Here is a 12,596-nt window from a genome sequence, read left to right as displayed (position 1 = left end):
TTCCTGAAAGGTGAGAATACTTTTTTGTGAATAACTTTATTGTTTATTATGCTAGAGTTTTCATTCCAAAAGTTTTAGAAAGAGGACGTTTTGTTTGTTCAGATGAGCTATCATACACTCCTATAGCTGGAAAACCAGAGGATAGAAACGACCCCCAACGTCGTGGTTCCTCTGGGAACCATCCGGCGGTAGCGAGACCAGATGAGACGGTAAGCCGTATACAGTGTGAGATGCCTAGATATCATGAAAACAGTTGCTTTACACCATTGGAATCAAATTTTGAGAGCTCGACCATGTTCTGTGGCTTCAAGGAACCATCCGGCATGCATAGCTCCGAATTTTATCGCTCGGAAGAGCCATCTAGACAAGAACTGGTGGAGTTGCCGTCGTCAATAACAATGTAGGGGAGACCGGGGTTTTTTGACCCCGGCTGTTTTTTGACCAAGGCGTGGTCAACCATATACGTGACCAAACGAAAATTTACGCTCTTCAAAAAGATGCCAAAGAATTTGGAGTTTCATCTGCCGAGGTGGAATGCTTCTTAGGGATCCTTGCATTCACAGGAATAGTGAAAATGCCGTCATACCGCAGTTACTGGTCAAACGAAACGCGCTACCCTGTAATAGCTGATGCCATGTCGCGTGACAGATTTGAGCAGATCAAAAAGTATCTTCATTTCAACGACAATCTTACCCAGAAACCACGAGGAGACCCTGGGCACGACAAGATCCACAAAGTTCGTCCTCTGATAGAGATGATCAGAGATAACTTTATGAAGATACCCCCAGAAGAACACCAGGCAGTAGACGAGCAAATTGTGCCGACAAAACAGAGGATTTCGTTGAAGCAGTACAATCCCAAGAAACCGCATAAGTGGGGTTATAAGTTCATCTCAAGGGCTGGGGAGAGTGGTTTCGTTTACGACTCGTTTCGTTTGTGGTTTCGTAAATGTATACAGGTAAGGGGTCGGTTGATGTCAGTGACCTGGGACTTGGAGCTGATTTTGTCCTGCGGCTTGCAAGAGGAATACCCAAGCACAAAAATTACAAGCTATTCTTTGACAATTGGTTCTCCTCGTTAGACTTGGCACAAACACTAAGTGATCAGGGCATAGTTACACTGGCCACAGTGAGGGCAAACAGGTTGAAAGGATGTGCTTTGGAATCCGACAGCAAATTGAAAGCCCGAGGAAGAGGCTCTTACGACTGGCGAGTGGAAACGCAGTCGAATGCCATTGTGGTGAAGTGGTATGACAATAAGCCAGTCCACTTGATTTCGACCTATGCCGCCCTAGACCCAGAAGATACGTGTAGGTGGTGGGATGGTAAACGAAAAGAGTATGCCGATGTCAAGCGACCATATTGTGTGAAGGAGTACAACCGCTTTATGGGTGGTGTAGATCTTGCCGACATGTTGCTGGAGCTTTACAGGATCGACTTCAAGTCACGGAGCAAATGGTACATGAGGATCTTCTTCTTCTTGTTTGACCTCTCCGTTGTGAATGGCTGGCTCTTATACCGCAGGTGTCTTGCTGCTGGGCAGAGACCAATGAACCTGCTACAGTTCAAGACAGATCTGGCACGTGCACTTCTATCTGGTGCATCTTTGGCAACACCAAAGAGAGGTAGACCTCTCAGTGACGCAGATACCAACTCTCAGAAAAAAAGAAATTATACTTGTCGCCCCCCAGATTCGACAAGACTCGATGGACAGGGGCACTTCCCGGCTTGGATAGAGAGCAAACAGAGATGCAGAGTATGTGTACAAGCTCATTCCAAAGTGAAATGCGTAAAATGTGAAGTGTCCTTGTGTTTCACACCCAACAGGAATTGTTTTCTGGCTTACCACACTATGTAGCCGATCAGAGTGTTTTTGTGCCATGATTGCCGGATGGTTCCTGTGGGAACCATTTTTTTATTTCATCATCTTTATCAATACATTTTTTTCTTGCCATTTCTGTCGTGGAATAGGTCATAACGAAGCCTGGAAACGGCCGAAATATTTTTCCCATTCTTTTTTCATAATTCAGGCATCAAAGGGTTAAAAGTACTAAAAAAAACTTTAACGTAAAGAGCAAGGTGTTGAGGAGGAGGCAACCCCCATCACATACGCAATAATTTCTGTTCGTTTTAAGTTTTAATGTTGCGCCTTACTTTCAGTGAAAAAAAACTTGCTTTTTTATTTAATTAATGAAATTAAGAGCAAAAATAACCAATATCAGCAAAGGCTAAAATGCATATTAGATTTTTTGGAAAAAAAAACTTGTTTTTTTATTTAATTTTGCAAAGAGGCTTCCTTTGTCTTTTTTTTGAAGTTCCTTCGTTTTTTAGCATGAAACATAAATGGGGGAAGATGAATTTTTGATTGGTTGGGAATGGTTTTCCACATCAAAATGTCATCGATATGATCTGGTATTCTAATTAGTTCTTGGCAAACAGCTTTTCTAAAAAAAAATTGTTAAATCGTCAAAGAATTTATATTTTAAGAGGCTTGATTTTTTTTTTTTTTAGTCTTTTTGTTTTTGCACCTCCGTCATATTCAAAGGAAAATAATCTTCGTATTTCTTATCAACGGACAAAAAAATGGTATGGAACTGTCGTGCCCAAAGTGAACATTTTATTATTTTTACAGGATAGCAAGAATAAGTTTTTAGACTTCTTGTTGGAGGTTGTGTTAGAGGTTAACCTAAGGACTTAAGATTTAGACTCCGTGTGAAACCTGCAACTTTTTGACAACCCTGCAGTTCGATTTTAGAACGTATTTAAATGGATCTTCCCCATTTTTGAAAGTGCGGTAGACCCTTTAGATTTAGAGACAAAGGTATTTGACTAATAAAATTTCAAAAATGTTGTTAATTTGGACTGTAGAAATGTATACTTTTGACCAACAAAAAAAGGGACAAACTTTTACAATTGATGTTTAAAAAAAATTAGGAGGCTACAGCACAATGAGGTGGGCATCTAATTCTAAATTAAAGACACCAGTTTATTCAGAAAATTGTAAGTAGTATCCCTTCAATGGCTCAAGCCGCAGCCGCTGCACGCCCCATTTTTTTATGGCACTTGGTGTATTTACCAAGTAACAAATAACAATCGCAAATTCTGTCGGTCCCGGTTTTGCTAGTTTGGGCACTTCCAGATAAGCTAGGACGATGAAATTTGGCAGGCGTATCAGGGACTACACCAGATTAAATAAGAAATAGTCGTTTCCCCGATTCGACCATCTGGGGGGGGGGGCTGGACGGTTAATTGGGAAAAATTTGAAAAATGCGGCATTTTTAACTTACGGATGGGTGTTCGGATCTTAATGAAATTTGATATTTAGAAGGACCTCGTAACTCAGATCTCTTATTTTAAATCCCGACCGGATTTGGTGACATTGTGGGGTTTTGGAGGGGGAAGCCTAAAATCTTGGACAACGCTTAGAGTGGAGGGATCGGAATGACACTTGGTGGGAAGAATAAGCACAAGTCCAAGATGCGTGACTGACATAACCGGACCGGATCCACTCTCTTTGGGTAGTTGGGGGGGGGGTAATTCGGAAAAATTAGATTTAACCTATCAAACCTATCTAAAAATGGATTTAACCTATCTAGTTATAATACAAATCTCATTATAAAAAGCACCAAGTCCTATTTCCTTTTTCAATAATTTCCTTTTTTCACTCAAAAAATTATATTTAATGTATCCCTACATTTTTTCAATGACTCCATTTATGATCTATTTGCAGATGTAGAGAGTGTATTCATATCTAATCTACTTTCAAGGGTTTTAAAAGAAGAAAATCTAATTTGGAACTGATGGATTTTACAGAGTAAAAAACCTTTAACATGAAGAAAAAAGGATCTGAGCAATTGTTGTGAAATAGGAAGTATAGAACATTTTCAATTTTGCGATTAACTAGGTTTGTCTGTCTCTTGATGATAATGCTCTAAGGTCTATATCTGATATAGTGCGAAATCAGAAGTTTCAAAGGCGGTATATTTGCATAAATGCTAATTTGGCACATATTCTGTGTATGATTCTGTATGATCAGAGAATTCTCTGTAAATATTTTCTGTATGATTTATTCGATCGAATAAGGCGATATATCGTGAAAAATCACTATATTTGGAGAAATTAACATATAACACATTAAACATATACGATCTTGTGGTTGCTTGGCGGGCCTGATAAAAATTAGAATAGATAGCTAGATGCAAGCTAACAATGGGAGAAAGGCAATTTTCTTCTTCCCCAACATGGGGTCTCAAAACTTCGCATTCCCAAGCATGTTGGCCCGCTTTGTGCAAAAATTGGCGTTTTCTGGCACACAATGCCAGAAAACGCCATTTTGTGGTGGCACGAACTCTTTTGTTACTTTAAAACGAATTTCCCACGATGCGTTTCGGGTTGCATTTCCATTTGTTTTAATTAGTGAGAACAAATCCTATTTCTCTGCTGATGTAGAACTTCAATGTCAGCGTTATCAGTTTGAAATAATTTGCATTATTTCAAATCTTTTGCATTATAGTAATTTGCATTATTTCAAATCTTTTACGTTATAATAATTTGCATTATTTCAAATCTTTTGCATTATAATAATTTGTATTATTTCAAATCTTTTGCATTATAATAATTTGCATTATTTCAAAATCTTTATAAACCCCCCAACAAATCATTCTAAATTTATTTTGAGTGGTAAGTCTGCAGCTTAAATTGTGCATATTCTCGAGGGAACATCCACTTTAAGAAACGTCAGGTGGCGCTCGCCAAGCTGGGCGGAATTGAAAAAAAATGCCTAAAGTCTTAATCCAGACTTGTCAGTCATACATTTATGGTTGAAATTTAGCCTTGTTCAACTCAACGAATTTTAAAAGGATAAACGTAATTGGCGCTATCATCGTACGTAATTTTACCCATAAGTCTGCATGGCAGTGTGGTTGGGTATTACACCCCAGATTCACTTGCCGCTAATGTTTGTAAGAGTAGCTTGTATTTTTTCTTTGTCGACTGATTCATGTTGCTGAGTTCGCTTGAGCTGCGCTTCTTGTGAACTAAGTTTTCTTTGTTTGTTGGAAAACACAAGTCTGCGTTTATGATGGGAGTAGTGTCTAATACAAGAAATTAAAATAAAATATATCTTTCCCTCTAGACAGTCTTCCCAAATATAGCCGTGTACAAAATAAAGTCATTAATTAAGTCGGAATCAAACCGTAATTCTATAGTCACTTGCGCAGAAAGTGTTGGGGGGGGCAGATTCAAGAAAAAACAGGAAAGAATTGTTTGAAAACTGAAATCTATCGCCCCTGAAGTTCCGGCTGAACACAAATCTTATAGTGTCACAACGCAATTCAGGTTTAAAAAAATTGTTTTATTTCTAACCAGTAAAATTTTGCCACTTTTTTCAACCCTCTGTTTTTTGAAAAATTGTAAGCTATAACAGAAGCGAATAGTCTTTGCTGCTGTGGCATGTGAGCAAAAGTTGTTTACTTTGAATTTAAAACCTGTAACACTTATATGAAGAAAAAATATCACCTTTTCCTTTTTAAGAAACATTTTTTCAGCAAGACATCAAAACATCTTTTCTAAGAGAAAATGTCTAAATATTCTAAGAGAGAAATGTTCGTTAGGAATTTCATTTTTTTTGAATAAAGAGAATTTTTGAATAAAGAGATTTTTTTAAATAAAGAATTTCATTTTTTTTTATTTTTTGAATAAAAATTTCATTTTTTTTTTAATAAAGAACATTTTAGAAATATTCTAAGAGACAAAATGTTCTAAGAGAGAAATGTTCGTTGGGAATTTCATTTTTTTGAATAAAGAGAATTTTTGAATAAAGAGATTTTTTTAATAAAGTATGTCATTTTTTTTGATTTTTTGAATAAAAATTTCATTTTTTTTGAATAAAGAACATTTTAGAAATGTTCTAAGAGACAAAATGTTCTAAGAGAGAAATGTTCGTTGGGAATTTCATTTTTTTTTGAATAAAGAGAATTTTTGAATAAAGAGATTTTTTTTAATAAAGAATTTCATTTTTTTTTTTTTGAATAAAAATTTCATTTTTTTTAATAAAGAACATTTTAAAAATGTTCTAAGAGACAAAATGTTCTAAGAGAGAAATGTTCGTTGGGAATTTCATTTTTTTTTTAACCTTTGAACAATCGCTAAAATTCGATAAAATTGCTTGGAAAATGTACTTCTCTAAATAGTGGCATTTTTTTTCTGTTGCTGCTCCCAATCTTATAAAAAAAACCTAGCTGTTTGATTTCAACCGTTTAAAACGAAAAAAAAAAAAAAAATACCAAGAATCAACATATATGGTGTTTGTTACTAGTGGAGAGCTTTTACTGGCCATGAAAAAACGAAAAATTATCTTTTGTGTCTTTTCTTTATTCTTTTTTTCTTTTGAGCTTTATTTTCGGTCTTAGATATATTTCTCATTAAAATTGGTACATTATCTAGTACTTCTGACTTAAAAAAAAGGAAAAGAAAAAAACGGAATCTTGCTTCTTCTTTTCTGCTTTTCTTCTTTAGGTTTCTTCTTTTCTCTTCTTGTTTGAATTTGTTTAAGTTCTACATAATGATGTTGATGTTAAAATGTTTCAAATAAGCTGGGTCCTCGCCTTTAAAAAAAAAGAAAAAGATAGGTCAATCACATTGATTTACTTGAGGTCAGTAAAAATATAAACTTGATTCTGATATTATTTTTAGCTAACCAATTAAAGACCATTTTGCACTCATTACGTCAAATAGCTTACGTTACGGAACGACAATGTTAAACACCTCTAAGCATCTTAATGATCAACGAATAATAATATTATTTCTGATCGATATTGGCATACTGCCTATAGGTTACTGAACCGAGGAATATACAAATCATTCACGTATTAATAGCTACTATCAAAAGGATTACTTGTATGATTGATGACTTTTACAGCTGTCTGGAGTTTCTGCTACGGTTCATGTCCATACTTAATGCGGTCCATATGAAGTAAAACCCAACTCGGTAATCTGACCACTAAATCTCCTGAATTGATATATATATATATATATATATATATATATATATATATATATATATATATATATATATATATATATATATATATATATATATATTATCAATGGTGTTGGATATATACAAAATAATGGACATGTTACCGTGAATTTCCGAAATCTGGTTAATGTTGATATTCACCGGTGAATGTCGGAAATTCCTTTTCTGCTTGGATACAATTAGCTTTGCGAGTCAGCTTTTTCAGTCTTTCACAAGTTATGATGTTAAAAGTTGGGTTATGTTAATTCAGGTTAGGTTAAATTTGGTAATAAATATCAGAAATGGGTTAAAAACTTGACTTAACCTAGCCCAACCAAACCTAATCTAACTTAACCTGTTATCATCAAACCTTGCATTAAACTGAAAAAGCTAACTGGCAGCGCTGACTAAATCCAAGGAGAAAAAAAAAATATTTGGACATTCACCGGTGAATGTGTCTGCAAATACGGCGCCGCATTGACGCTTCAGTTGCGGGGTCTTTTTAATAGATGTATGTGTTAGTGCAGTTTTTTCTTCAGAAGAGGGGGGGGGGTGAACTGCACCTGCTACAGTGAACTTTGAAGCATGCTAACTCGAATTGGTCTGTTAAAACGAATACATCAATCAGAAACTAGTTTACTTTCTTGAGCTCCGTTACATAGGGTCTAAGTAGCAATGTGAAAAAACCATTGTAATGATTTTTACGGTTTTTATGCTGTGATCTATAATTTGTATTAAACTAGCCTTATTTTTATTCTTCGAAACATAATAAATCCGAGGGGCTTCTCACTTTCCTCAGCCTGGTGTATATATCAGGACGTTATTTGTGTTGCGCAGTGCCGTCACATTTAACATGCGCCACCTCGTATACGTGATTTCTGAAAGTGGGATTTCTGAACCCACCCAGAGTGGGTGTTCTGAACCCACTTCACCAAACTTTAATAATGTATTTTTCTCTTTTCCCCTTTCGGTTTTCTCGAGGGGGATCTTGACAAGAATCTCTTTTGTTTTAAAGCAATTGCTTTTCTCTCATATATTCTTGAAAACTACTCAGGAAATGATTCCTTTTTTGAAAGGGGGTGTAGTTGATCATTTGTTCTAATTGACGTCCTGGGCTTGGTTTCCAGTGGGGTGATTTCGTCAAAATCAGAGGGGGGGGCAAATTTGGAGCCAATTTTCCCAAATAAACTGAAAATGACAGTGAAATCTGCAAAATGAGCCATATCCCATACCCGATACCCAATGAGCCATACCCAAATGAACAGTATCATAAAGGTAAAAATATACTAAAGAAAACTGACTTGTTTCTGTGTATGCTTGAATTATGCAGGTTTATGTTAGCTTTGACAAGATTTTCGAAGAAACTAAATTTCAGCTGTTGGGGGGGGGACTGGGGTCTGGTAGCAAGCCGAGGTCTGGGAGGGCCAGTTGCCCCCCTGCCCCATAGCAAATTACGCCTCTGTTGGCTTCTCTGTATTGAAGCAAGGGGTATTGACTAGATGCTAAGAATTTCTTCCTTGCACAACAAGCTGGGTTTTGGGGTAAATATGTGATGGATATTGAAAAGTATTCCCCTTTTCCTACTGTAAAATGCTTGTATGGCTATTTTTCTGAATTAATCGTGAATGAGGGCTTTGATCCTACTGGGTTGATTTATCACATAGTTTTGACCGTGTTGGTGTTTTCCATTTCAAAACATGTCACCTGTTTGTATAGCTGCGCAGAGCAAAATTTAGGGGGGGGGCATGGGGTATGGTGTAAAATTGCCGAAGATTCTGTTTTATTGTTTCCAGGAGAGGGCAGAAGATAAATGAATGGTAGTTAGTGTTTTGTGCCTTTTCACACTTAATGGTACATTTTCTGTTTAAGTAAAAATATATTATCGATGCGTCGCTGAAACAAAACTGGGAAGTGGTCGGGATTTTTTTTTTTTATTTCATTTTTTTTATTTACTTTTTTCGGAGCAAACAAAACAGAAAACTGATTCAAAGGGAACTTTTGGCACTTTAAAATGGATGTTAATCGGCAAATCCAAAACAAGCTAAAATTTGATTTACTTTCAAGTTAATAACTTGTGAATTTTCTGGGTAAATCGAGATAGCGTTGGTTGTTTTTCTTAGAAACAAACCTTGATTTACCTCTGGTTAGCAGGGCCGCCAATAGGGATGGGGGGCAGAGGTCTGTTTTTTTTTTACATGGCATGGATGGTTTTCTTTTTTTTTACACATTATTATGGGCGACTTGAAAACCACGAGCACAATGACATTGCAGCTAAACTTAGTATAACTAGACAAATTTAAAACAAAGTTTAATTGGCTTCTGGATTGTCTGGATAAGTCTAGATGATGTCGTTTCTAGATGATGTTGAGTCGTTGTTTCTTGGAAAAGAACTTTTGTTTTCTCTCTGATCAGCAGGGCCACTGAGAGGGGGTCAGGGGTAAAATAGAAGCCGGGGTCTAGACCTAGTATATTCTTTCTTTTTATATTAGTATAAATGCAAAGAAAAACTGCACCTATATCATGATTGGAAATTGCATTTCTGAGTATACATGACACTCCTAGTTTGCTCTAAAAAGGCTGGGACAGTTGACACGGAAATACTTCAGGTCAGGCATATAAGCTATCGGAGCTCCTTAGATCTACCCCCTTCTCCCACCCCATCCTGATCTCTTGATTCTCGAGCCTCTTCCCCCAAGTGGGTGAAGATAAATTTACGTTAAGTATTGTCATATTAACTTATTCCTTTCTTCATGTTTCCCGTGAATTTATTTCACCCGCGATCCTCTTTTTCACCCGCGGTTTCCGCTTTTTCCTATTTGTATTATATTTTCGAAGTTACACGCCTACTGTTAGTTTCTGCTGACAATTTTGATCTCTTCAAAATCATCATGGGATCATATCTGGTGAAGCGCGTACCGAGAGCCTTAGGTTCCTCCCCAAGTTTTAATTACGATTTCCTTTATTTTCATACACTTAGCTACTTGGCCCTTTTTTTAACTTTCCACTCCTGTTCCAAATTCGAGCCCTCAGAATGAATTTCTGTATACGTTCCTGATAAACACACATTTTAAGTTTTATCCTTTTGAAATTTAAATTAAACGGATAAAATTGTATCCTTTTTATCTTTGTATTCTGTCCTGATAAAATACGAATTTTATGAGCAGCACTTTCAATGAAATTTGAGGGCAACAAGACAAGATGTTTTTATGCAGTAAACAAAACGGTTAAAATACGAATCATCGTCTTAGGCTCCATGATTTGGGACTAAAGAAGCCTTTGGTTTAATGATTTTCTATTCGCCAATATTGTAATTTTTATCTCATAAAATTATACCTAATCACGTGCTCAAGTATTTTTAACAAGGCACGACTCCTTTCTCTGCAAAAAGGCAGTTCGGACTCTAGGAGTCCGGCCTCCCTCTCAAAACCTTTTGTAAATGATTTAGTAAATTCTCACCCTAATTCAAATATATTTTTATATGGATCATAGTTGTAACTAGTTGAGAAGAGGAGTTGCATCAAAATTGTAGAATTCCGTACGATGGGGGGGGGGAGGCTGTTTTACCCCAAACCCAATCATGAACAACTAAATGTTCAAACTGGGATAAATTTATCTATTTAGACAGCTAAAGCAGGTACAAAAACAGGCATTTCTACTGATGATGGTCGCTGTATATGTGATCGAAATATTTCGACAGTGCTTGTCTTCGCTGTCTAGATGAATGGATTTATCCCATTTGAACGTTTATTTATTCGTCATAGAAAGGCAGTGTGGTCTGAGGAAATGATGCCTAATTTAAGGTGTTACGTCGAAAAGAACTCAATCATGCCTGTTGGTGACCTTGCTTCTCTGTTTCCAGTACTCTTGCTGCGGAGAAAGACTTTTTTACTAGTGTTATTCCAATCGTTATTTTTCTTCTCAATTATGTCTAGGGGGATGGTGATTTTCTGTTGGATTTACATTTTTTCAATGAAAATACCCCAAAAGGTATTATTCATTGAAAATACCAAAAGAAAGGGTATTTTTGAAAATATCAGGCTGGGGGGGGGTGCGTAAGATAATTGTTCTTTTTAAAACCATTGTATTTTTTCTTTTCAGGTGAGAGTCCCCTATCGCGTTGTTGGACTTGTAGTTGGACCGAAAGGTGCGACCATCAAGCGGATCCAACAAACTACTCATACATATATTGTTACCCCATCGAGAGACAAAGAACCGGTTTTTGAAGTTACTGGTCTACCTGAAAACGTGGAAACAGCCAAGAAAGAAATAGAATCGCATATTGCTGTCAGAACTGGAGGAATATTTGGCAATGGGTTGCCAGATTTGACTAACATTAAAAGTAGGCCGTATTATTATTATATCTTCAACAGGGCTGCAAGGTTGTCAAGATTGAAAGAAAAACATTTAGCGGAATATGCTATTGAAAAGAAGACTGATAATTGTTAACTTATTATGACTAAATGTATGAAACTGTCAACATGCCTTAAAATGTCAACATGTCAATAGACAGATATAAAGTCTTATAGAAGAATAAGAAAAACATCAAAGCGTAACGTTGGGAGATTGGGAGAAACCCCTAAAAGTTAGGAGCTTCAAGGTTGCCTCCAAGTTTTTTTATGCCCCCCCCCCCCAATTGTAAATTTAGATTGTTGGGCCTCTCAAATACATTTTTTTCGTAAGCAGATGAATAAATTCTGCTTAAAATGGATCCCTCTCACCTCCCTAAGTGGCTTTGTACACCATTTGTACACCAAGTGGCTTTGTGCATACCATTTTCTTTAAGCTATTCCTTTGCGCAGTTTCCTCTGCTATCTAGTTCTGTCTGAATTTCTACCAAAGATTTCATCAGATAATGTTTACTTATCCAAATCACTTGTTCCTAACTGAAGGTGTACACACTTGGGGGGTTGTTAGAAAGGATTTCTCGGTGGAGGGTGTGCGTTGAAAAGATTTCTTTAAAAGCAACCACCTAATAAGGTACTTATATTAAACAACATTTCAAAAAAAATGCTGTAATATTTACTTCTGCAACAATGCTTCTATATGGTGTACCATATCGTGAAGTAAGAGTCAAAGGGACTGGGGGCCTTGAAATGAGTCAAAAATGTGATAAAATCTTTCTACCTTAATGTAAATCTCGAAGACTTGTTTCTGTTCATTTCAGAATTTCAAGTTCATAAATTTTCATAAAATATTGTCTGATAAAATCTTTGTCAAACAAAACTAGATGGCGAAGGGAACTGCACGAGGGAAATCTGTATAGCTGAAAGGAAATAGTATGAATCATAAATTTAATATTCATAAATTGATACATTGATAGAAATCATTTTAATATTTAAAATATAAAACATGGAATGTAAAACATTGATTTGTTAATATGACTAGACTTCTGTTTTCCAGTTTGGCCTGCATGACTTACACAAAAGTAACAAAAAAGGGAATTCAAGTATTCCTAAGAATAGAAATTGGAAAAGAAAAATTCTTACTATTTAGACAAAATTTAGGAATGTTTAATCCATAATTATTATTTGGGCTCGTAGCAAGATTCCGACAAGTATCGGATGCTGGGTAAAAAGATC

The 12,596-nt window shown here is 36.1% G+C and overlaps 1 protein-coding gene across 1 annotated transcript in view; it reads left to right on the top strand.

Moving 5' to 3' along the window:
- The window catches only part of LOC136041930 (RNA-binding protein MEX3B-like), a 71,461-nt gene that overhangs the window by 41,323 nt on the left and 17,542 nt on the right, over positions 1 to 12,596 (top strand). Inside the window, exon 3 of the mRNA XM_065726725.1 lies at positions 11,116 to 11,356. Coding sequence (XP_065582797.1) covers positions 11,116 to 11,356 — 241 coding nt within the window. The remainder of the gene's footprint in view (positions 1 to 11,115; positions 11,357 to 12,596) is intronic.

The sequence above is a fragment of the Artemia franciscana genome, unplaced genomic scaffold (genome assembly GCF_032884065.1).
Source record: "Artemia franciscana unplaced genomic scaffold, ASM3288406v1 PGA_scaffold_50, whole genome shotgun sequence".
In the NCBI taxonomy this organism is placed as follows: domain Eukaryota; kingdom Metazoa; phylum Arthropoda; class Branchiopoda; order Anostraca; family Artemiidae; genus Artemia; species Artemia franciscana.
This window is presented reverse-complemented; position numbering and strand designations above follow the sequence as displayed.